The 27,009-nt window shown below is 43.4% G+C and overlaps 1 protein-coding gene across 1 annotated transcript in view; it reads right to left on the reverse strand.

Annotated features, from left to right (window-relative positions):
• Positions 1-1,000: 1,000 nt before the first annotated feature.
• KATNAL1 (katanin catalytic subunit A1 like 1) overlaps positions 1,001-27,009 on the reverse strand; it is a 50,688-nt gene continuing 24,679 nt past the window's right edge. The window contains exons 5-11 of the mRNA XM_067562932.1: positions 16,363-16,490; positions 15,183-15,288; positions 11,781-11,939; positions 9,328-9,454; positions 8,109-8,243; positions 4,937-5,063; positions 1,001-3,040 (exon numbers count right to left, since the gene is read on the reverse strand). Coding sequence (XP_067419033.1) covers positions 2,842-3,040; positions 4,937-5,063; positions 8,109-8,243; positions 9,328-9,454; positions 11,781-11,939; positions 15,183-15,288; positions 16,363-16,490 — 981 coding nt within the window. The 3' untranslated portion in view covers positions 1,001-2,841. The remainder of the gene's footprint in view (positions 3,041-4,936; positions 5,064-8,108; positions 8,244-9,327; positions 9,455-11,780; positions 11,940-15,182; positions 15,289-16,362; positions 16,491-27,009) is intronic.

Below are 27,009 nucleotides of genomic sequence, written 5' to 3' on the forward strand. Positions count from 1 at the left end.
TAGATGGCATCTGAGTAGGTGGCAGGAGAAGCGCTTCTGTTCCTGGCTCTGCCCCAGAGCTGCTGCATGGCCTTGGACAAGTCACTTCCTGCCTCCAGTTCCCCTCCAGTCCTCTGTCTGCCTGGGTTGTAAACTCCTCAGCTAGGGACTCACTCTGTGTGTTTGTACAGCACCTAGCACAATGGGGCACCAAGGTGCTACTGTAGTAGTACTAATTAGAGAATCTCATTGGGTCCTTTAACTTCTGTCACGTGTCCATGTAGCAGCCACATGAAAGAATAACATTAAAACCAAATGAACAACAGTAATTACAGGACAGCGCAAAGCCTGACAACTTCACCACTTGAGAAGGAACAAGGAGTAATTATGAAGCTTGCAGAAAGCTTCCCCCGACCCAAGAAAGGGTCAGCTATTCACTAGGGGTGACATTCATTCTTGTGCAAAGGGCAATGAATCAATTAAGTGCCATTTAAATCCACAGGGCTCATGCTGGTCCCCTGAAAAGGGATGAATTCTACTCTAGAACAATACAGATTACACTTGGTTTCCACTTGCTCCTCTTCCAACTTCCAAGCACCGAGACTGCCACTTTATTTAGCCTGGTGATCACAGGTATCATTAGTGATGCATGAAAACACAAGGGATCCAAATATACCCTACCCTGAACAAGTGTTACAAACTGGTCAGGGAAAAGAGGGCAAATGGAGCCTTCACTCTCCACCATGCAAGGGATGACTGCAATGGGAGGCCATGTGTCCCCTGAGCCCCGTAGCCTCCTCTGCAGGGGTACGGCACAGCAAGGCCCATGACTCCCTTTCCCCAGCTCTGGCCAGTGGAGCAAATACTGCACCCTTTGGAAAGTTTGTGCAGCAGCTGTGCTCACCTGCACTGTCCAAGCTCAAGAGGCATTGTGACCAAGTTAGCCACAGGGGCCTGGCCCGGAAGAGCCAGAGTTGAGCCCAAAGTCAGCATCCAAACAAAAGTACAACGTCACACGAACGAAAGTCATCATCAGGACATTTATTAGGATTTTTTCCATTCAAGTTAGAGCGGCCCTTTGTTTGAAAAGATCAAATCGTACCATTCGAGGGCTCAGCCCAAGGAGCTGTCTACCTCCAATATATCAGCAGCTAAAGAATTATAATGGCAAAACTATTGCAAATATAGTTCACGTAACCAGTGATATGCTGTAGAACTGTTCAGAATAAATCCAGACGTCTTTGTCCCCTAACAAATGAATGGGTGAGGTGCCAGAGCTGTGTTTGTATTGGCAATTCACATAAGCAATTCTGGCTATGTCCTGCACATGCTACGAAGGACTGGCTAGCTCAGTGGAGAAATAATGGTAGACGGAACCTTTCTAGGTCTAGTCAAAGTCAGTAATAGCAAGAAGTTGCTTCCATGCTATGGCAGTTTGGTGACTATATGAAAAGTGGACTCAGTCTAATTCCTAAAGAACAGGTCGATATTACAATTCCTATCATCACAACAGGCTGCCTCACCGACAGCCTCAGCAGATAGGCCAAGGACAGGACGATCACTGGAACTGAACTCTCTCTCTCTGTGTTCCTAGCAGAGGAAGCTCCTGTATGTCAGATACGAGAGCCATTGACAAACTCATGTGGAGAGGGGCCAGCATGGTCATTTCTAGTGTGACAGCTACACTCTGGGATGAAGGACTTCATGCTTCAAAGTTGCCAGTACTTTTCAGCACTACATTGGCTGGGGGGGGGAGGGGGAGGGGAGGAGGGTAGAAAAGAGACAATCTACAGAAATTAATCATTTTCCCAATCAAAGTAATTTTACACATTTCAGAAAACTGCGTAAAATAGTTTTACCTGTAAAAACAGTTCCACGGCATAAACAAATGTTGTCCTATACCAAGTCTAGGAAAACGAGAGCTCCATGTCCTATGTCTGTCTTCTAGGAGCAGGAACCGGCTTGGTATTAGAGACTTGAATTGAGTCAAGCACACTATTAGTGTTTAATAAATAATACAAAATATCTCGAAAACACAAACAAAATATAGGAGGATGGTATAACAGTGCAAGAGTAGAAAGGTCAAATGAAATCAGTTTAAAAATCACACCTTTGGTTAAACTGGTGCAAATGTATGTTTAGACCAGGCCTAAGCTTAACCAAAAGAAATCAAGTGCCCCAATTTTCCTTTCACTTCCACTGGTGTAAAGTTAGGAGTAACACCACCGAAGTCTGTGAAATTACAACTAGTGTAAAATTGGCATAAGTGAGAGGAAAATCAGGCTAAAAGTTTCCAACTAAATCATTAACAATTTGAGTCTTGATATAAACTGGTCTCTGCTTATTGTAAACAATGCCAACTTTACCCATGTACTTTGCTCAGAATAATCTAATGAAAGAAGCAGCAGGAGAACAGTAACTTCAGTGCCACAAAGAAAGGCAAGGAATCTGATGCTTACTAGAAATATAGCACTTCCCACGAATAAGGTGTGCAATAAGCCTTTGTTAGCGTCTCTCACCTCATTCCCATGTCTGATTTACAGATTTGGGCCATGAAAGACTAGTGTGTTAAAATAAGGACGTTCACTGGAAAAGTGCAGCTTATCTTCAAAAGTATTTTTTCCTTGCTATGTATGTATGCAATTTTACTATTCAGTCAGAAAGCATCTTTATGTTCCATGTGGGTTACTATTTTTGTTCCCTTCGAGTGTAACAAAATTTAAAAATGGGAGGGGGGGGGGGGATTCTTGTCACAAGAAGGAAAAAAATCAAACCTTTTATTAAACCTTTAAAAACGTTTCTAACTCATTTTACAATTGAAAAAAGATAAAAATCTACAGCAAAGAAGAGTTGTCACTGAGGTTAAGCAGATCCGAACTCTGCCATCCATTTTTCATACTTTTCCAAGTCTGCAGCTGAAACAGACTTGGAGATTTTCTTCAGAGCCAGCTCAAAGTCCCCCTTGGTAACAGGCATTTGAAGTTCCTCTTTAGAAAGTGCACGGATCTCTTCTGGGGTTAAGCCATTAATACGCCGTCTCATTGCCATCAAAGAGGCATCCCTGGAAACAAAGGAAAATACATGGGAACTAAGTGTCAGCAGTGTGCATTGTGATCCATATAAATTTTGATTATATACTCAGGTGTCAATGGAAGGAACACTTAAGAAAGCAATAACTTCTAAGAAGCATATCACATCTTTCTTAGCTTCATGTTCCAAGATCACTACATTCATTTGACGTAAAGAATGCATTGGTACTCAAATCCATTTAAGCATATGGTAAATGTGCAGAGATAATTAAAACTATAAAACTGAAAACCTTTTACAGTGATTTGTGGAGATGAATCTTGTGTCTTCAATGCAGTCACTAAACTTACGAAAAAAAATTGTGCTCAACTGCTTCCTCCTTTTTGAAACACTCAGGACCTTCTGTTCCCCTCTGTTGCAGCACTAACTCCCACTCCATGGCTTCGACCCCCTTTGCAGAGTGCAGTCCCTCATGGCAATGAGCCAGGGCAGTCAATGGCAGCTAGACATGCAATCCAGCCCTGCTGCCAGGTTTGGCAGGGTGACTGCATCCAGAAAGTGCAGAGTGGCAGCCAAAAAGCACACATGACATGTGAATCCACAGGGCTGAGGCCACTGATGTCTGCAGATCCTTATGCTCTACTCGTCTGGTGGACTCTTCCCCTGGCCTTTTCTACCTCTTTGCTAACCTCTGCCCATCAGAAAAGATAACGTCGCTCATTTCTCACGGCATGGCCCATGTAGCATTTTCAGTTACGGTTTCTCTTTTTGCCGTTTCCCCAGCAAGGGAGACTATAGGCCCGAGGGATAACATTTAACCTAACTATTGTACAGTTCAACACACTAAAGGTTTCAAAACTCTGGAGTCATTTCAACACAAGTTAATGGTCACTATAAAGAGCAGAAGTATGGGTGACTACACTCTTGAGACATGTTCGTAGAGTATAAGTTCCTCCAGGCAAGGACTAGGAATTTGTACAAGATGTACAGCACCTAGCACTAGCACAGGTTGGAAGTTTTCCAGCAGAACATTTTTCTCTTTGAAAATGCTGATTCTTCTCAATTGAAACCCTCCACAGTAACACTGATTCTGATGAAATTCTAATGGAAAACAGGCAGTCTGCTGGAGAGTCTGGGCGCCCAGGCTTCATGGTAAGCTGATGGGGAGCCAGGGAGCCCAGGAAGCCTCAGATTCCCAAGCTCCAAGGCTTGCAGCTCCTTGGCAGCCAAGCTCTCAGGGTCCCAGAGCTGCTCATCTTCCCACCTGGAAGGTTGACAGTACTCCAGGGAGCGTAAGAACCCTCTAAATGTTTCAAAAAGATCGAAACAAGATGTCACTGACTTTTTCAAAACAAAATTCTGAAAGTCCCGTTCTGCAGGAAATGTCCTTGTTCATTTTGTTTCAAAGGAGTATTTTTTTTTAATTTTGGAATTTCCTGCAGAATAGGAACTCGTTTCCAGCCAGTTCTATCTAGCACAAAGAGCATCTGATCCCTGATTGGGTCTCTGGACACAACAGCAATAGAAATCATTATGTAGGTATAAGTTAAATATCTTGTGAAAGTTATTTCTCTCTGCGGCAGAAAATTCCAGCTCCTAAAACCATGGGGTTAAACCCCCTCAAACAAGCAGGCTTTATAATAGATGAAAACATCACTCGGTGAAAGTAGACAATGTAACAAAACATTTGCTCAGGCTGTTTGTTCTCCCATGACCATAGCAGACACCGTCACATCTTGTACACAGACTCCATGGTTTCTAAGAACCACACTACTGTACTGAATAGTGCCAGCCAATGTATTCAAGCCTTAAACGTGGTTGCTGCTAGCATGCTTTCAACTATCGTGGGCAGCGCCTGGTGCTGTTCTCTTTTACTGATTAACGTAACTATTGATTTTATATTTGTTAGCAAATAAAGTGAACAAGATACCTGCAAACATTGGTTATGTCAGCACCAGAGTAGCCTTCGATCTTCTCAGCAATTTCTTCAAGGCGGATATCAGGATCCATCTCTACTTCTCGAAGATTAATCTTAAGCAGCTCTGCTCTGCCTTTTGCTACGGTATAAGGAATTACTTGTTTGAAGTTTAACAGTACCTTTGTTCAAGTCATTATGACATACGAATACTCAGAAAGACATCAACACAATCTAGGCTCTAAATGGAAACTACAGATGAAAAGCTTTACTATGATGGGATAATCAAACCCTGCACCTATAAGGAAGGGGATAAGCAGCTGCTCTGGACCCAGGCAGCCTCACCAGCCACACCTGCAGAGCACGCATGGCTTGGAGGAGGAGCACAAAAGGAACAGGCCAGCTCAGTAAGGCAGCAGACAATGGAGGCAAACTGATACATATTCTGAGTTCCTGGGCAGGAGCTCCTGCTGCCTGCTTCTTACCTTTGGCAAAGTTGCCACACCACAAGGGAAGAGACTTGAGATTCTCAGAAGATTTGAGACTTTATCTTTGACTGCAATTATTAAAAGTCTTTATCTGTTGTGAACAGAGGGGACAGGTAGAAAGTGACCCAGGGAAGTAGCAGTATAGCATTCTGAGGGATAGGATGCAGTTGCTTACTATGGGCCCTGGACTGGAACCCAGTGGAGAGAGTGGGCCCAGGTTGCCCAACCGTCCCCTAGGCAAGAGGTATCAAAGCCAGAAGTCTAACCATGATATGGGCAATCTAGATGAGAGAAGGCCCTAGAGAAAGAAGGGTCAAGACCCTGACCTGAGAGCCACTTGCTTTATCTAGAGGGCTAACCCTTGCTGGACCCTTCATATACCCCAAAAGAGGGTGGACATTAATGTGTGGCCCAGCCTGAGGGCTGAGTCACAGGAACACACCACAAGACTAGAGCAGCTCTCAACGGGGGCACCAGGAAAGAAAAGAACATGGCATGCCCTGCCCACACACTGGGAAGCACCTATGCTGAGTGATCTCCTTTATACTTCCATATTAGAAAAACAAAACCAATCACATTTTTAGCAGAGCATGTAGTTAAAAAAATATACTGTACAGACATTTCATAAAATCCAAAAACAATTCAGGAAGTGCAGTCATATCAAGTGCTTACACTTTTCAGGTGACTGAAAGCGCTTGGCCATTTGCCTCATACTTCACAAAGTGCTTGAGACAAACAGATACTGTCTCTGATATAACCACATGCCTTGCTGTGCATCATTTTACACAGATGACCGCTAGGAAATATTATTCTCACATGACCCAAAAGTGTGATCCTACAAATCTCTGATTCTCCTCCTGACCCCAGGGTTCAGAAGTTGGACTGCACATTATTCACATAATTTTAGCAGAAACACTATGGACTTGATGACATAAATATTTGTATTAACATAGTTGCAGATAGCACTTAGCAAAGCAGGTAAGAATACACTAAACTTTAAGCATGTGCTTAAGTGCTTTGCTGAACTGGGGTCCAAGGGAGTTGCTGAAGCCTCAGGGAAAACAGAGAAATTATATTTAGAAACAATTCTATTGGCCAATTTTCGAACAGTGTGTGCACAGCATGGTAACTGACTAAGTAAATACCATTTACATAGCTAATTTAACCATTCTGCCCACACAGCATGTGCCTATGCAAGTCCTATGCCCATGCTTTGGGAACCTGCATTTGAAAATTTAGCCTTTATGTTATTCTGAGGGATGAGGGTGAAGAGAGAGAGGGTTTCTTTTCAGTTTTATTGCAAGGGAAAATTTACATTACATCAGCATCTTCATTTCTGCAGCAACCAGTTTTGATGCCTTAAAAACAGAGGATGATCAATTTGAGGGGGAAGCAGCAAGAAGAGAAGACAAAATCTTAAAAACAAAACTGTTTTATAAGTGTCCCTGATGACTAAAGGAGAACAGAGAAAAAGAAAATCTAGAAGGCATTTATAGTACTACTGTGGTACCTAAGTGCCTTACAAAATTATCTATAATCCAGAAAGGGGCGTGGGTTCATACAGAGAGAGGATATGTTCTTTAGAACAGTTATTTATTATTTACAGAACACCATCGATGCACATGGCAGAAATGTTTCTCTAAAACAGAATATTTTTCTAAGTTTTTCCAGGGCCTTATGTCATTTTAGAAATATCACATTATAAAATTCACATTACACCAGATCCTACAATTTATTGATTTTTAAAAACATTTTCCCAACTGAAATCCCTGGTGATCTCCAATTATAAAGCATGAATTTGGAGATGCGCAGAACAACTTAACTGCCTCGTATGCGGAATACCATGATAGAATGTAAACTCACAACTACAGTGGCAATCCACCTCATGTAAGAAATGTAGAGTGTATTACACTATGCCAAAAGCAAGTCTAATTTTAGACTAATCGGCCATAAAGACAGCCATCCTGTTATGAGCTATTATTGTCTGTGAGCTGCAAAGACAAGCTGTATAGCTATTAAATTGTCCTTATACCTGTTAAACTCAATCACAACCGCTGTCACCATGAACATGCATCGTTATCTTTTGTGCTCATGTAACAATACAAGGAATCCACTGTGCCAAGAAGAAACAAAGCTATGCAAACTTCAAATGATAAGAATCTTGAAATTAATAAAGTATATGAGTGACAGCCAGGAATGACAATACAAGCCAAGACATCTTGGGGCAGGAAAGCAATCAGCCTGCTACATTTTGAGTGACTTGAAGTCTAGGCATAAAGGCCAGCAAGTAGTGATTTACAATGTGCTAAGCCTGGAAATGATCATTCATGGATCCACTTCTCTGCATACATTCCCATTCCCTTGCAGATGAATTTGCAATATTTCTTAAAACATCCAAAAGCTGCCTTTGATCACTCAAGGATTGACAGCAACATTTAAAATAATTCCAGACTCATTAAAACTAACTTGGTTTCAAAGCATAAGAACCCACAAGTGGGTCTGCAATGAAATACCAATAGCTCTTTGTTTCTGAACCCCAAATAATTTTTTTTAAAGAAAACGAACAGCCAAGTTATTAATCCCGAAAATGCAATGTTTATAACAGAAATATCAATTGTCTTAACAATCCTAAGAGACACTGTGGAGAACAAGTTTCTTAGAAAAAAATATTTAAAGGAAAATGCTTGTAAAATTCGTACCTGTTGGCAAAGGTATATAAATCCTTTTCTCCAATCTTCTTCGCAATGCTTCATCAATATCCCAGGGAAAGTTTGTAGCAGCTAGCACCATAACCATTTTGGAAGGGTCATCATTTTCTAGTGCACCACCTACTCCTGCAAGTCCAACAGTGTTTGAAAGAGCAATTTTAATGTTCTTAGCAAATACCAAACTTGTTAAAGGTGCTGGACTGACAAACCTTGGAGATGGAGGCACTGCATTTATCAATACATGTGCACAGCATGGACAGGAGCAGTGCAAGCTTCTCTACACCACTATCCCAACCCTGCTTTGGAGATAGCACCTACCTCTAGGGAGGAAAGACCAGTTTATTCTGTTTGACAATTCAGTTCTTGGCCAGTGCCAGGACTGACAAGGTCGTTTTGTGATGCATGGACACTTGTCCACTATGAACTGAACTGAAACCAGCTTCTCATTCTGGATTCACCACTGAAGAAATGGTAAAAACTTTTGGTCACCCCCCAACTCAACCAGTTAGCTTAAAAAAAAAAAAAAAAAAGAAGATTCCCTCTGGGCAACAAGCTGTCTTCTTTGCGTTTTCTGTGGTGTGCCTACACATGTGGGTGTGCCCTAAAATGATGACTAACAGCAACAATAGTGTGTCATACCCCTGTACCATAAATATTCCTTTGATGCTGGTGTTAAATGGTACCTGTACAGATATCAGTGATCCAATGGTAAATCTTTTATTAATAAAATGACACTACTTGTCAATATAAGGTCTGGTCTAGTCAAATCCAACGAAGAGGTCTTAAATGGGAGAGTCAAGGAAGGAGTTTGTTCACAACTTTGCATTACAGAAACACCCTGTGCACTGCACCAACACACAATGGTCTGTGTTGAACTGCTTGAATGTTGATAATCTGCTTCTCCTACAGCAGGCTACATTTTTCAAATTAAAGTTTTATTGAAAATGACTAAAACAAAAATTCTGCAGCAATGTCATGCTTATAAAAATATACTTTAAAAAATTAAACATTCTAGACACTTTTCATTCACCAGAACATGGGCCTATTTTGAACGCTTCAGAATTAAAGAGATCTCAATTTTTTTTTTAAAAAAAGAGGTTGTTTTCTTCCCACCAACTACTCATTTCTGAACAATGAAGTGTCTACAAAGATCTTCACAAAAGAGAAGAGAAACAGCAGCTCAACCCTGAGATATCTAAACATCAATTACCGTCCATCTGAACAAGCAGCTCCGACTTGACCCTGCGACTTGCTTCATGTTCATCGGAAGTACCTCTGCGGCTGCAGATGGAATCTATTTCATCAATGAAGATTGTTGTTGGAGCATAAAACCTTGCCTTTATTGAAATGAAAATACAATTACTTAGATTGCAGAAGCAAGCACAAGCCCCAATCAGACTTGAGGCCCTATTGTGGTAAGTGTTGAACAAATATATAGGAAGACATGTTCCAGCATGTGTGCGCGCACACACACATGCGCGCACCCACACACACTGTAGTACCACTGAACTCAATGGGACTGCTCACAGTGCAGAAAGTTAAGCATGGACAGAAGTCTGTGTATATTACTTGTTTTCTTGTATGCAGTTCAGTTGCAGCCATGTCAGTCCCAGGGTATTATAGACACATGGTGGATAAGGTAATATCTTTTACTGGCCCAACTACTGCTGGTGAAAGAGACAAGCTTTCAAGTCACATAGAGCTCTCCTTCAGATCTGGGAAAGGTACTCCGAGTGGCACAGCTAAATGCAAGGTGCAAGCATAAGTAATTTGTTTGGCATAAGTAGTTACCACATATTCTAAGGGACCATTCAAGGTGAAGTGGCCTGTTAACACCTCTGCAGCCATAGGACAAAAAGAAGGGGGTCAGTGGGTTACGGATTGTTATCATAAGCTATAAATCCAGTGTCTCTGTTCAGTCCATGATTTTTAGTGTCTAGCAGAGTTATGAATATAAACTCTGATAGAATGTGCCCACACCCTATACTCTGTTGTAATCATCTTTTAAAAAGTATGCCTTGTAAAGTATCATTTGAAGATGCAATTTGCTGGTCAATATTGTCCTGATAAAATGTGTGGCAACACTGACAATGTGAAAATGTAAGATTTTCCTGTATGATGTTATTAACTCATGTTCCTAAGTGAGTTGGCAAACAGATCTGTCTCAAAAAAAATGTATGCTCTGCTTAATTTGCATTTAAGCAGTAAACGAAGTCATCAAGCAGGAAGGGAAACAAAAGAAGCTCCAACAGATGTGGAAGAGCAGCAGGAAAGATCCTTTTTTGTAGACTCTGTCTCTTGAATCTCTGCTGGAAATGTTTTCCAAATGGGGGACTGACAGTATAAAAAAGGGGGACAAACACCCCAAGGCACCCCCTCCTCTTCCCTTTCTCTCTGCCCATTAATTCATTGCATGAGAAGGGACAAAGGAAGCCACCATTAAACAGAAGAAAGGGTTTTGGCCTAAGAAGTTTGGCCAGTAAGATTGTTGAGAAAAACTTTGCTTTGAATTTAACATAGTTTTTTATTTTTATTTTTTTATTTTTCTTGTAACTACTTCTGACTTGTATGCCTCATTATTGTAGTCACTTAAATTCGCTCTTTTTGTAGTTAATAAGCTTATTTTACTGTTTTATCTAACCCAGTATGTTTAAATTGAGGTGTCAGAAGAACTATTTGAAATACTAAACTGGCATATTATTACCTTAAAAAATAACAGACTTAACATACTTGTATTGTCCAAGAGAGGATTGGGCAGTAGAGGACATATATATCTGGGGGAAAATCTAAGACTGGGAGTGAGTTGGGGTCACCCTGCAGTATAACCAAGGCTGGTAAAAGCCAAGGTGTGGCTGGCTGGCTGCAGCAACCACACACACAGACAAAGCTGGCAATGACTTGAATGTTGGAAACAGTTTGTGAGCAGTCCAAACTGGAAGCTACAGCAGCAAAGCAGTGTAAAGGGCTGCCCAGGTTAGAGGGCAGGGGTGACACCAGATACTCATTAGTCTGGATTGTACCCTGGGTACATCACAAGCTCCCAGGCTCATCTTTTGAAAGTGTTGTGCAGGTATTTTTTGAGGATGAGAAAGGATAGCAATCACGCTATATCTGACCTTTGTTTTCTTAGGTCTTGTTCCTGAAAAGGAGATGGGGGAACAATTAAAATATACTATTTGTAATATACATATTGTGCTCCTTGTGAAGGCAAAGATTGGGAGGGGAGGGGAGGGGAGGGGAGGGAAGATTCAGTTTCCAGTCTATCTAAAAATCGCAAGGGGTTTTAAGGAGTACCATCTTGGAAGTGAAGAAGCAAATAAGGATGAGGAGGGGATAGCTGGCATATTTGCGTGTACACTCATACACACAATCTAATCCCATGGACTGTGCTAAGTATTTCTCCGCTGCAGTTCAGGATCTGGCCCTTGATTTTCATAAACCAACATTCAGTTTGGAACAGAGAAAATAGAGGAAACACATTTTGCTTCTAGAAACAAAGGTCAGTTACTCCATAATCCCCCAAAATGCATCAAGAAGGGTCTGCTATATAAGCATGCACACGCATCCACTGGAGAGGTTTTCAGGATAATAAACTCAATCCTGCAACAATGTACTGTGAGGGGCTAGATAAGCCAACAAAGGCCCCTAGCACTGAGGACTTACCATTTCAAACAACAGGCGGACTAGTTTCTCAGACTCGCCCCTGTATTTGGACGTCAGAGTGGAGGAGGAAACGTTGAAGAACGTTGTTCCACACTCCGTAGCAACAGCTTTTGCTAGCATAGTTTTGCCAGTTCCAGGGGGACCAACCATCAGAACACCCTAAAATTAAATACAGAGGAGTAATAAATAAATGACAAGAGGAGACCCCAAATTCAGCCCTGATGTAAGCAAAATGCTATTCCACTGCAATCATTTGAGTTACACTAGGTCTAAATGTGACCCAAGGTCTGCATTTTAATTACTTAAAAACATAACTCTGCCATCTGCATGAGTCTGTTTTTTGTTTCTAAGCACTCATTTCACTAAAACCATTCACTGTATACATGAGTTTCTCATGTCATTTATTCTTTCTAAGGTATTTATATGGCCTGCATTACCACAGTGACTGAGCAGCTACTGTATTTATCCTCACAACACCCCTATCAGGTAGGGAAGGACTATTATCGCCCTTGTACAGAGAGGAAACTGAGGCAGAGAGAGGGTAAGTGACTTGCCCAAGGTCACACAGGAAGTCCATGGCACAGCAGGGAAATGAACCCAGTTCCCAAGTCCCAGGCTAGTGGCCTAACCATCCTCCCATCTTCCATCCAACTAAGAGAGGGCAGGGTGGGAGAACACTAGTCTTCCCTACATCAGTGCCTGTTTGTTCACTAAAGGGTAAAAGATATTATGGATGGAGACACTGAAAGTTTTCAGGGCCCAAATTAGGCATCCATGCTGGGGCTTGCTAAAAAGGCTAAAAGGCATTAGTTTTTTAAATGGCCCCCCTCAGTGGTATGCGTGAGAAAATGAGTATTGGTAACAACCATTTCCCCTTCTGTAGTAGGGATAGAACTGTCTGAGGAGTAGAGTAATACCTGACAATTAATTACTTTAAATAAAATTTCATCCAGACACTTTGAAAATCCGCTTTCCAAATTGTGGGCCTCCCTCAGCTAGAGTGGTGATGGAAGACACAATGTCTCCCCCATCCAGTAAGGGACAAGATGAAATACAAAGACTCCAAATGCTCTGCTGTCAAGCATATGGTTTCTGAGCAGCTTTCTTTTACAAATGCAAGAACTGATTATATACTGACAAGAGCTTACTAAGGTAAAGTCATACTGTGTTTCAAGGGTAATCAAATTAGCTAGAATTAGAATTGCACATCATAATGTGCTTTGCAATTAATATCTTAAATAAAACACCACAATAATAAAATATCTGTTTAACACTATCCACGCTGCAAATTAAATTTTGTCTGTTCTACGCAAAATTTACTGCAAGAAGCACAAACAATGACATGGAAGAGATCTATAAAAACAAATCAACCGGGAATACAATTATTCAAAAATGTTTCCCCCCATACTCATCAAGAGCAATAGCCTCTCTGTGCCTACACTTTCCATTAACCGCTAATACCTTTATTGCCATTTAACACTGCTATTGCAAACTCACACAGAAATTCATCAGTACATTAAATTACAAACGTTCATATTCTTCCCAAAGAGCTGACAACCCACCTCACTTTATAAGGATGCCCAAGCTTTCCTAAACTCCAAGGCAGCAACTAGAAGAGATAAATAGACTTCTTTTCCCTACGTTCATTCAGGTATTGTCTACACTGGAATTTTAGTCCCTGCTGTCAGTGCACCATTATAGCAATACTAGTGAGACCCATAGTGTACGCAGGAATAATTAGATAAAATTCTCTGGCCTATGTTGTATTATATAGGAGGTCAGACTAGATGATCTAATGATCCGTTCTGGAATTAAAATCTATTAGCCACACGGTTTACACCAGTGCAACTTGATTTGTACCGGTGCAGATCTTGGATTGAAGCAGAGCTAAACTGCTCCAGATGAAATCACGCTGTAGCTGCGCAAGTTGTGTTTACACTAGGGGTTTGCAGCAATCTGGCTACACTGGAGACTAAAAAATCACTATAGACAAGGCTTCAGTCTTAAAATGAATAGCCACACAGAGGGGCAAGTTCTGGCTTGAATTATACCCCATCGAACCCCAATGAATTCAAGGGGCCTAACTGCTCACTGTCTTACACCTTGGGTCATCATTTACCCCGATGTAAAATTGGTGTAACATCACCAAATGGGAATGGTAGCAAGGTGCAAAGCAGTGGGAGAATGAGGCCAGCTGGGGATGCACAAGATGTAAGGATCAGTCACAACGTGAGCCTGAATGTCTAGCTAAGTTAGACAGATGCACAAGGTTGGAAGGAGAAGTGTGAAGTTGAAGCTGCTTTCTCTCTATATTGACTATGAACCCAGCAGTTACTGACTAGTTAAAATCCTTTACAAGCACAAAGTCTTCTTTATTCTTCCTCTTGGCCTCTGTTAATCCAGTGTTTTCCAATAAGAAGCTAAAATGCCCTGCAGGGAGTAAGTGGTTTGATGAACTCAGTGCAGGGTTATTTCTTCTTGTAACTATCACTAGTGGAGCAGTGGGATGCCCAGATAGAAAAAGGACTTTCTTGACACAAATGCAGGTCAGAAAAAGGAAATGACCAGCTCTTGGATGTTCCGAAAGCAATGGCTGCAAATATACGGCACCTATGTTTAGTCAGGAAGAGTGCCGGCCTTTTCATATTGCGCACCCACTTGGTAAGCACAGGCAGGCTGCACTAGCTGGTTGGGATTGTTCTTAGGAGACTCTGAACATCCAAGGTGAAATCTGACTGCTTTCTCCCTGAACTGTGGTCCTGAATGCCAGGATCAAAGTCTGCTTAGTGCTGCTGCACTGATTAGAACAAGAAGCAGCCCTCTCTTCAAAGTTTTTCACCCCCTGCAGCACAGTCACAGGTCTACAGTCGGGAGAATACACATAGCTCTGTGTAAAATAAATAAATAAATAAAGTCTCAGCTTTACAAGTCACCAGGAAAAGGCTGAGACTGAAAACTCTTAATGGGCTCTTAAGAAATCAGTTCACATTTGCAACTGAATAATGAACAGTTAAAACTTGGATTCCAATTTTCCTTCCATGTCTGTAACCTTTCCATTTACACACCTGGAAACCAAAATGGGAGTTGTGTGCCAAGGCAGGGGCATTCCAGAGCAGTGACTACTACATCCTCCAAAAGGCCTTCCCAAGTGCTGGCCTATGAGCACCAATGGGTTCAGGAGGGAAGAGGGGCCCCACATTTCCCACACAGGACATTAGCGTGTGGAGCACCTCTTGCATACTACCCTGCTTAGAGAGGGTTAACACCAACATTCTGCCTGCTTCTTGCACAGGGCAAAGGAAAGAACTCCAGCCATGGAAGGGAAGCCACAATCCCACTCTAAACTAGTAACTGGTTAGGTATTTGGAACAGATAACCCAGAATGTGGTCATACATTCTCACCTTCCAAGGCCTTCTGATCCCTTTGAAAAAATCAGGCATCCACATTGGAAGAACAACCGCTTCCCTTAATAATTTCTTGGCTTCTTCCAAATCTGCTATGTCATCCCTGTGAAAGACCAGCACAATGTTACAAAGCATATGCACAACATTTCTTACTTTATTTTTAAGCCATGAAAAATAGAGAAAAGTCTTTCATTTATAACTATTCTTTTTATTATGTCCATACTGTACGTTCCTATTGAGAACACTGCTATAAATCTGTGGCTTTAATGACCTCTTCTGTGAAAAGCAGAAAAAAATTATTTTCAGCTAAGGTTACTATGTTACTCAATTAAAAATTGTTTTGGATCACACGGTCATCAGGGATCCTAATTTTCTGTGATTAAAAAAAACCAAAATTCTCTGATAAAAAAATAAAAATCCACATTTTCCCATGATTAAAATGAAACACTGAACTTTAGTTTCCCTAACTACAATATATACAGGTATCAGTTGAGCAAGTTTTACTGATATACAGTAGAACCCCATTCACCTGAACTGCCATAATCCAGCTCTCCTTATTAACTCTGAGGCTGACGGTGGCATGGCTTGGGCGGTCAGTCCCAGATGGCTGGGGCTCTGGCTGTCAGTGCTGCATGGGGCTGACTACCTGAGCACCCTTCCACCATCTTAAAATAAGGGATAGAAAGGGATCAGATAAACAGGGTTCCACTGTAAATTTAAAGTGCATCCAAAACATCAACCACAAGAGGGGGAGGTTGCGCACACTGAATAAGTGACTGGTACTTTCAGTAAAATTTAGTTAATGCGTTTTTATTTTTTCCACAAAATGTAAAAACTAACGAGTCTCCACAAAAATGCAAATTCTGCATTTTTTAGTGGCAAATGGATTTCTGGGATTCCTGGTGATCATCAGAACATTTTTATCCTTCTCTGGAGTGTAGTTACACTTTTTAATAGGTACTTGTAATGGACATTTTCCATATCATACTGGTTAAGAATGAAAATCTTACTCTGCAATCAAATTAGTACGTGATTAGAACTAGAAGCCCTTGTTTCCCCTATTTGGAAAGTCATGACTGTTTGCCGTTTTAAAAGAGTGAAGATCCCAATTTAATGAGAGGATGTGTTCTTTCCCCTCCAACTTGGGTAAAGCGTTTCACTGAGAAAATCCTCATACCAATGAATGCTTGGATTTCTTGATACAATGTCCCTTTCCAGTGCTTCAACCAGGTCTTTATCATATCCTGCTCCATCAAATTTCTGGATTTCCCCATCACCACCACCTTCCTGTGGAATTTTCTTTCCCTAGGAACATGAAGAAAATCACAGATGTCTATAATGGAACTTTACTTTTAACAGATGCAATATTCGAATTATACAGTAAAATTGCTCAGTTGCTACTATGTTTAAGCCAATAGAAATTTCAGATTTTTTTACAGAGAACTGGGAGCTCTTTCATTCCTGCTATAGCCAAGGAAGCACAGTATTTTCACATCTGACCTTCACAGTCTCCAGATACTTGCCACTATCTCCAGTCAAATAGAATGTGCTGTAGTGTCACACTTAATTCATAAAGTGTTCATTAAATTACATAGAGAAAATCCCAAAATTAGTTTTAAATATATATTTTTTTTAGTTTACAAATTTACAAATTTATAGAAGCGATAAGTCTCCTTTAGATTACCAGCACACTTCTTGTGACGTTCTACACATGACACAGATGTAGCAATAGCCTATCTGTGTACAGCCTGCTGTGACGCAATGCTATATTAGATCCTGGCTGAGGACAAGTTTGTCCAAAGATGCATTTTGATTGGCTAATTGGGCCTGATGATGCTACATCTGCTATACCAGCTGGTATCAGTATACAGCTAGAGCCCGAGCACCACAAAAAAAGCATTTTAAAATCCCCACACCTGTTCTCTTTGATGGGAGAAATAAGATTTTTTCCGCTCCTGGTTTTTAACTGATATATATTTTAATTAATTAATTAATTTCAATATAGTAGGTGCTTGACGAAAAGGCCTTCCCTGTTTGGCTGCTTCTCTTCCCCTCACCCCAACAACTGTCTATTTCCTATTCCCTTTCACTGCCTCACAACCCAACCCCACACATAGTCGAGATACTTTAAGTTTATCCAAAGGGCTGCATTAGGAGCTCTAAAGCAGCTCTCATTTCAGCCTGTTATTTTTATTACAGGAGCATCCAGCGTGTTAGGAACTGTACAACGACTGGATAAAACAGCCTCAGCCCCAAACTAATCATAATCTCTAGTTAGTAGTTCCATGGCTCTGCTGATCATACGGGTGAAGTAACATTTTCCTCCTGATGCAACACTACTAATTCTCCTCCTCTAACATTTCAGTAGGAAACTACTTCCCCGCCCAGCTCAGCAAGGCTCAGTGGTGTGCCTGAGAAGCAGCTGCAGTGCTTTTAACTGAGCTAAGCTAAACTGGAAGCTGGTTTAGAGCTCCTAACACAGTCCCTAAGTACTATTAACATACAGTATCCCAGCTGCTTCAGAAAAGCAACCTATGGGAAAGAGGACAGAGGAGACATGGGGAGGGGAAGCCAAAGAGATCATTGAGCTATCAGAGGAGAAAGGAAATAGCTGAGGGACAATTAACAATGCCCCTTCCCTTTGCCCATTAACCATATGCCCTTCAGGGAAAAAACAGTCTGTGCCCCTCTAGCTTCTTTCAGCTCCCACTTGTATTACAAAACTGAACTCAGTTTAGCTTGCATAATAGCAAGCAAGTTGAAAGTTGCACTGGGACCAGAAAAAGTTATCATAATGACAGAGTCCTGAAGAAAGGGAATAGTGAGAAGAGATAGTGAGGATTTTTAATTGAAACAAAATTAAGCCAAGCTTTAATAGCAGTAAATGAGGGGATGCTTCAGTGGGCTACTGGTACACAGCAAAGGTGACTGAAAGCAGCAAGGCTGAACAGTGTATCTGAGGTGCGCTCCAACATTTGGGCAAACCATAGTGTAGCTTACTGCTATGCAAAAAGATGGTACACAAATAAACCAAATAATGCAGAATATATTGTGAGATCTATGGAGTGAAAATAAAAAGCAGCCAACGTCAGAGAGTCATCCGCCCAGCTGCTGCGAGCACACCAACAGCAACTTTATTTATCCCTTGCACTAAGCCCATTGCATAACGGTGTAATTACTATGAACAACCATGGGGTGGCAGCATAAAAGGAAAAGACTGAACAAAAGGATTTGTGAGGATACTACAAGTACTGTCTGAAAATAACTGTGTAAGTAAATCAATCTTATGCTAAATAAAAATAAAATATGAGTGCTACAGGCTCTCATCTTCACTTCATGGTCCTCTCACCCACAGCCTTCACAAGTTGGCACTCTTCTAGCATAGCAAGCATCCTCGGTTGTATGCATTCATTTATCTGATAAATCATCTTTATGTACTAAACAGTCACATCTGAAAATCTGCCTCCACAGCAGAACTTCTTTTTAAACAGTGTCATGTTATAAACAAGCTCTTTGACATCACTCATGTGAGTTGCCTGCAGCCATAGAGTTAGTTTTGAATTAAATGCCATGTTGCAGGGATTTTGACAATCTTAGTCAAGAAGTCCTAATGAAAGAGGAGGTTACTTACCTGTAACTGGAGATTCTTCGAGTTGCGTAGTCCCTATCTGTATTCCATATGTGGGTGTGCATGTGCGTCATGGGCCTGAGTCCGGAAGTTTCTCAGCAGTGTCTGTTGACCCACATGTGCGTAGTGCATCCCCCCATGCTCGCAGCTGAGGATATAATAGGTCAAGTGGGTCCATGCCTCTTCAGTGTCCCTCTTACTGATGTGCAGTCTTGTCCACAGCAGAGGGGATTGAGGACGGGTACTGAAATATAAATAAGGACCACACAAAGAACCTCCACTTACAGGTAAGTAACCTCTTCTTCTTCGAGTGATGGTCCCTACATGTATCCCACACGTGGGTGATTAGCGAGCAGTGATCAGTGTGGAGGTGGGTGCGAGGATGTGAGAGGAAGTGCAGTCTGCAGTATGGCTTGGCCCATAGCAGTGTCCATAGCCACCACTTGTGCAATGGCATAGGGGGTAATGAACATGTGGATGGAGCGTCAGTTTCTGCACGACAGATCTCTTGCCACGAGACTTCTGTGAGGCAGGCTGATGCAGCTACTTGCGCTCACATAGAGTGTGCTGTGACTCCATCAGGCAGGGGTACGTTGGATTGTGTGTATCATTCGCCGATGCACCTGGAGACCCATTTGGAGATTCATTAGGAGAGGGCTTGGTCCTTGCATTAGTCACCAATGGCCACAAGTAGTTTCAGCAATATGCGAAAGGAGCAATCCTGTGGCGGTAGAATGCTAGTGCATGGCAGACAGTGAGGGAGTGAAAGACCCTATCCATGTGGGAAGCGTGTGGTTGGAGGCAGAAAACAGGTAGTTGGATGCACTGATTTAGGTGGAACTTCAACACTACTTTTGGGAGGATTTAGAGTGTAGCCATAAGGACACTCTGTCCTTGTGAAAACCATGACCATCAGTTCATTGACCCATCAAGCTGAGGTAATGGGTACCAAGAACATCACCTTCATAGAGAGGTGTGAGAGGGAGTATGTTGCCGGCAACTCCAGTGGTGGGCATCATGAGGGCGGAGAGAATGAGACTAAGGTTCCACAGGGGTCTGGGCTTGAGTACTGGCAGGAAGGTATTGAGTAAACTCTTCATGAAACGGACGGTGGTAGGAGGTGTAAATAGGGCGGCACCATCTACAGGTGGGAAGAAAGGCACTGAGCCCTGCTAGGTGGACCTAGCTGACTAGAGCTGAAGGCAAGGCCTGACGATTTGAGATCAAAGAAGGTAGCTGAGGATGGTAGATATAGATGTCGCACTCAGTGGGTGGCGATGTCGGTGAACTCATGACATGAAGCATCTCCAGTTAGCTCGGTAGCAGGCCCTGGTGGATGCCCTCCTGCTCTGGTTAAGGATGTGTCGCACCGGGGTGGAGCATGCCCAGTCTACCCTTGAGCCCCATTCAAATACCAGACTGTGAGGTAAAGAGGGCTGGGATTGGGATGCTGGATCTGGCCTTGATCTTGTGTGAGGAGATCCAGGAGTGTTTGGAGGTGGAGCAATGCACAGGTGGAGAACGTGAGGAGGACCATGAACTAGAACTGAAGGGGCCAGAACACGGCTATGAGTATCACGGTAGCTTGGTCCTGGTGGATCTTGTGTAATACCTGTGGGAGGAGGTGAATGGGGGGAAAGGCATAGCAGGGGTCAGTTGTCCAGGGGAAGAGGAGAGCATCACCCTGAGCGTCCTCCCCTATGGCTCTCCTGGAACAATAAAGGGGCAGCTTTCAATTCTCACGAGTGGCAAAGATGCCACTGCAGGGTGCCCCATTTGTCAAAGAGGTACTGAAGTGTGGCGTTGTGTAACTCCCACTCATGGTTAAGACAGAGAGTCCTTCTGAGTGTGTCAGTTAGGGAATTCTGAGTGCCTGAGAGGTACGTGGCTTGGAGCGTCACGTGCTGCTTGATGCACTAATTCCAAAGGCAGACAGACTCGGAGCAGAGGGAGGGGTACTTGGCACCACCCTGCTTGTTGATGTACACAATTACTGCGATGTCGTTGGAGAGCAATTGAACGTAGTAGGACTGGATGAGAGGAAGAAACGCCTGGCACATGAAATGGATTGCCTGCATCCTGGCTTCCCATGGAGTCCACACACCCTGGGCTGTGTGACAGTCTATATGGGTTCCCCAACCTGTGAGGGAGGCATCCATTGCAATGGCGTCTTCTGGAGTGGGAGTGATGAAGGGGTGCTGACCATGATGTTGGAAAGATCGATTCATCATGTGAGGGAGGCCAGCCCTGTCCAGGGAATGGTGACCCTGGCCTTCACATGGTCCGAGTTGGGTCTGTAGATGGAGAGGAGCCATATCTGGAGGCAACGCATGTTTAGACATGCATGCAGTGTCACGTACATGCAGGTTGCCATATATCCAAGGAGAGAGAGACAACAGCCAACTATGGTGCGTGGCCAGTGACACAGGTCCACAATATGGTTGTCAGTGGTGTGAATCGGTCCACTGAAAGAAAGGTCCATGCCGCAATGGAGTTGAGTCATGGTCCAATAAAATGGATTGTCTGTGTAGGTATCAAGACCGACTTTTCCTCATGGGTGCCAAAACCTAGAAATGCCAAGAGAGTGAGAAGAGTGAGGATGGCAGAGGGGAGTTCCTGTCAAGGTAGCCAGTCATCTAGGTAGGAGTATACAGAGTAGCTGATGTGGCAGATTTGTGCTGCTATCATGGTGAAGACCTTTGTAAAGATTCGTGGAGCCATCGCTGTGCCGAAAGAGAAGACCTGGAATTTATAGTGGTGGTGTCCTACCCGAAAATTGAGAAATTTGTGATGGGCCACATGAATGTCCATGTAGAAGTAAGCGTCCTTCATGTTGAGAGCTGCGAACCAGGCTCCTCAGGGGAAAGATGGGATAATCGATGTCAATATCACCATACAGAATTTGGACTTTCTATCTTCGGGTGCTGAACACCTTTATCAGAGAATGGGGCAGCAATAGCAGAAGAGGTTCATCTTCCAGAATGGGGGTGTCTCGGGCGAGTGGGGGTCCAGAGAGGAGAGGTGATGGCTGGTATACGAACATCAGCTCCGCTGCCGACAAGAGAGGTTCGAAGCAGCTGGGATTACTCAATATGCCCAGGGAAGTGCCAGAGGGCTCCGGAGGTGCCTGTGGGGACAGCTTGTCTGGGAGGCGCGGACGTAGCAGCAGGATGGGAGGCGCGCACACCAGTGAGTGCTCCAGATGTGCAGGCACTGGGATTATAGATGGTACTGTCGGATACGGTTTGTGCCAAGCTTTATCCTCCATCCAGGGAAGCTTGTGCACTGGTCTGGCTGGATCCACACGTGACATCTCCGACCTGGCCTGGCTCAGGGAGGAAACGCTGTGTTTGGGAGCAGTCTGGGGCTCTTGTGCCCATGACATTGCTTCTTATGCTCATTTTGGGGCTTGTCCTTCCTCTTTGGTACCGCCGAATCCGGGGCATGCGAGGTGTTCAGAGGGGTTCTCACCACTGTTGACAGCAACTGTACAGGGTGTTCTAATGGTCCCGGATCTGAGTGTGCACTTGCTCACTTAGCTTCCTCCATAAGGAACTTCCAGAGGCAGAGCTCCAAGCTTCCCGAGCTTGGGGCAGGAAGGACTTACAAATGGAGCAGAGAGCCACGATGTGAGCCTCATTGAGGCAGTAAAGGCACTCCTGGTGCTCATCAATCACGGAGAATGAGTGTGGGCAGGAGACAAAGTTTTTAAAATTAAGAATCCGGGGTACAGTCCAAACAAGGAAAGAACCTCACTAACTAATCTATCTACTCTAAACTACAAACTACATACAACTACTCACAACAAATGGACAGTAGTCACTCTCTTAGTAAAAACTAAGAGCATGAAGGAACAGGGGTTCCAACTCAGGTCATGTGGCGGTAAGAGGGAACTAGAGAGGAATCGACTAGCACAACCTATTATATCCTCGGCTGTGAGCGTGAGGAGATGCACTACGCATATGCAGGTCAACAGACACTGTTAAGAAACACTTCTGGACTCAGGTGCATGGCGCACATGTGCACCTCCGTATGGAATACATATAGGGACCATCACTCAAAGAAGAACTTGAAGATCAAGGGGAAAAAACGTAGACACAGTTCACCAATAGAGAGTCAGAAAAAAGGATCAGCGATAAGACTTTTTTTCTTTTTCTTTTTTTAAACTCAGAGGGACTGAGTTTGATAGGGCTTCTGATTTTTGGTTTTAACCCTAAAACAAAACAAAAATGAAATCAGAGTCTGGAAATAGTTACTTGTATCTAAGGGCTCATCTACATGGAGCAATAATGCAGATACAGGAGTGTAATTTCTAAAGCACACTAATGTGTTGCAGATTAATTGGTCTGTGCAGACCCTGCTAGTACACACTAAAAGTTCCCTAGTGCACTTAACTGTAGTGCTGTTTCAACCAGTACCACCTTAAAGTGCACTAGGGAACATAAAGAGATTATGCATTACATTACATATTATTGTATTGAGTAATGTATGCAATATATGAGAACCCTGAAAAAAGATGGTTACTAACCTTCTGTAACTGTTGTTCTTTGAGATGTTTTGTTCATGTCCATTCCACATTAGATGTGTGCGCTCCACATGCACCGGTGCTGGAGATTTTTCCCTTAGTGGTATCCATAGGGCTGACTCTAGTGCCGTCTGCAATAGCATGCGTATGTACCAACATATAGGGCATTGCCAGCCCTCCTCCCTCTCAGTTCCTTCTTGCCAGAACTCCAACAGTGGGGAAGGAAGGTAGGTTGTGGAATAGACATGAGCAACACATCTCGAAGACAACAGTTACAGAAGGTTAGTAACCGTCTTTTCTTCTTTGAGTGCTTGCTCCTGTCCATTCCAGGTTAGGTGACTAATGAGCAATACCTCTGGAAGTGGGCCAAGGGTTCATGGATGTGCCGTTTGCAAAACTGCTCTATCAAAACTCGCATTGTCTCGTGCCTGCTGTACAATGGCATAGTGGGACACGAAGGGAGGTATGGAGGACCAAGTCATGGCCTTACAGATATCCTATATTGGCACATGGCCAGGACAGCTGCTGAGGAAGCCTGAGCTCTCATCGAATAGGCTGTCAGAGAAGCTGGGGGTGTGACCTTAGCCTGCTCATAGCAAGCACATATGCGGGATGTGATTCATGAGGAAATTATTTGAGATGACACCGGTTGGCCTTTCACGCAATCGGCCACCGCTACAAAGAGTTAAGCTGACCTCCTGAAAGGTTTAGTCCTTTCTAAATAAAAAGCCAACGCTCGTCTGACATCAAGAGTGTGATGATGTTGCTCCTCCTGAGAGGAGGCTTGGGAAAGAACACTGGCAGGGAAGTCTTGGTTGACGTGAAACTGCGATACAACCTTAGGCAGGGATGCCGTATGGCGTCTCAACTAGACCTTATCTTTGTAAAATACTGTGTAGGGGGCTCTGAGGTCAGAGCTTTGATCTCCGAGACTCATCTCACTGACGTAATTGCCACTAGAAATGCAACTTTCCAGGACAAGTGGAGGAAGGAGCAGGAGGCCATAGGCTCGAACGCCGGCCCCTTCAGCCTGGAGAGGACCAAGTTAAGGTCCCATGGGGGAACTGGGTCCCTGACATGCTGGAAGAGCTTTTGTAGGCCCTTTAGGAATCTAACTGTCATTTTGTGAGAGAAGACTGAGCTTTCTTGGACCTGCTCATGAAACGCCAAGATTGCTGCTAAGTGCATTTTGAGAGATGAGGGAGCCAGACTGCTTTAGACAGAGTAAGTAATCCAGAACAGATGGTAGCAGCGCTTGAGACAGAGAGAGCTTGTGTTCCCACGCCCAGCTGGAGAAATGTCTCCATTTTGCCAGGTAAGTTGCCCTAGTAGAAGGTTTCCTGCTCTCCAACATGACTCTCTGAACCTGAGTGGAACAAGATTGTTCCTCCTGGTTCAACCATGCAGCATCCACACCGTCAGGTGCAGGGAGTCTAAGTTCAGCTGGAGCAGTTGACCATGGTCCTGAGAGATTAAGTCTGGATGAGCCAGGAGCATCCAAGGGGAGGTCATTGCTAGGTCCAAAGATGTGCCAAACCAATGCTGACGTGACCAGGCTGGCTCTATCATTATAACCCGTGCTTTGTCCCTCTTGATCTTTATGAGGACTTAATGGATAAGAGGAAACGGAGGAAAAGTGTGCAAAAGTTCCCTCAACCATTGCAAGAGGAAAGCGTTGGACAGGGAGTTGCTGTCGCACACCCTCAAAGATCAGAACTGCTGGCACTTCCTGGTCTGACTGGAACATGTGGCCCAGCAGTCTAAGGCACCCACGCCATGGTGATGGGGTGGGTCATGACCTGACATATCAAGTCTGATAAAACCTGGAATCTGGTTTGAGGCAGAAATGCCCTGGCTCTTGTGGAGTTGAGGAGAGCTCTGATGAACTCTACTCTCTGCACAGGCAGTAAGGTGGACTTCTGTTCGTTTACTAATAGGCCGGTAGGTTGCCCGCAACACCGCAACATCACACCGGACCAGGTCCTCCGACCGATCTTTGATGAGCCAGTCTCATAGACTCTAAGGTCAGAAGAAACCAATATGATCATCTAGTCTAACCTCCTGCACAATGCAGGCCACAGAACCTCAGCCACCCATTCCTATAATAAACCTCTAAGCTATGACTGAGTTCTTAAAGTCCTCAAATCATGGTTTAAAGACTTTAAGGGACAGAGAATCCACCAGCAAGTGAGTCTGATGACAGAGGTAAGCCATCACCACTGCCATACACTTTGAACTGCTTCAAGAGTATTTACAAAGTCCAAAGGGAAGGGCTGCAAACTGGTAATGGCTATTTCCCACTATGAACCGCAGAAAGCACCTGTGGCCCTGAAAGATAGAAATATGGAAGTATGCATCCTTTAGGTTGAGGGCAGCGTACCAGTCTCCTGCATCCAGAGAGGGAATGATGGAAGCCAGGGAAACCATAGAGAACTTTAGTTTTTTGAGATACTCGTTGAAGTGTCGTAAGTCCAGTATGAGTCTCAAGCCTCCCTTGGCTTTTGGGATTAGAAAATAATGGGAGTAAAACCCCCTCCCTCTTAGACACATGTGAACTTCCTCTACGGCCCCTATTCGCACAAGGACTCGCACCTCCTGGATGAGAAGTTGCTCATGAGAAGGGTCCCTGAAGAGGGATGGGGACGGGGGGTAGGAAGGCATAATAGAAGTAGCTATGTACAATGCAAAGGTAGAAAAAACCACTGGGGAATTGCTTGCCGAGGCAAGGACATTCCAGCACCGTCACAGGTAGTAAGAAGAAACTGAGAGGGAAGAGGCCCAGCAATGCTCTATATACCGACGCATACGTGCACTACTGCAGAGGGCACTAGAGCCAGCCCTATGGATACCACTGGGGAAAAAATAGCCAGCACCGATATATGTGGCGAACACACACACACCTAATGTGGAATGGACTTGAGCAAACACTTGAAGAACCCTGATTTTTTTGGACAGCTACATAAAATTTCTAAAAATAAACCCCCAAAAAGGAAACTAATAAACCCTGAAAAATAGAACCCCTACAGTTTGAATATCAATTTGGCAGAACAGGGCATTTTATTACTTAGCTGCACCTGAAATAAAGCAAGATGTAAAATATTTACAGTTTTCACATGTGATAAAATGATTAATAGTAGTTACAAATAAGCCCAATTCTGAAACCCTTACTTGGGTGATTAATCGCTAGTCGTGCAAGTAGCTCAATGATTAATTTAAATGGGACTATTCACAGATTTAAGGATTAGCTGCCCGAATAAGGGCTGAGTTATACATTCATGGGTGGTTCAGAATACTTTTCCAGGCATAACAACATCTCCTTTTGTAGCATTAGATTGGTAGAACTGCTCTGCATAGCTTTGTGGTGGCTTCCCTATTAGAATGTATGAGAAGACACTAATCTAATTTTCAGAGTACTCCGAAACATTCTCCTAGTGCACACATGGGGCATTAGGCAGCCTATACACATGTTGCCTATTTAAAATAAGCGCTAAGCTTAAAGGCTGAAATTTCTGACAACATTCCAGCATGGGGCACCATCACAACCAGCCTGGAAGCTTCCAGGGCAGTTGAGAGGAAAAAAAAACCCACTTGGTAAACAGCATTTTAAAGGGGTGCTAGAGTATAAGCACCACAGGAGAAGGTTCTCAGGGTAGAATTATTAATTATGTATC

This window comes from Emydura macquarii, unplaced genomic scaffold (genome assembly GCF_026122565.2).
Source record: "Emydura macquarii macquarii isolate MOO-44397 ecotype Brisbane River unplaced genomic scaffold, CSIRO-AGI_Emac_v2 contig_2473, whole genome shotgun sequence".
In the NCBI taxonomy this organism is placed as follows: Eukaryota; Metazoa; Chordata; order Testudines; family Chelidae; genus Emydura; species Emydura macquarii.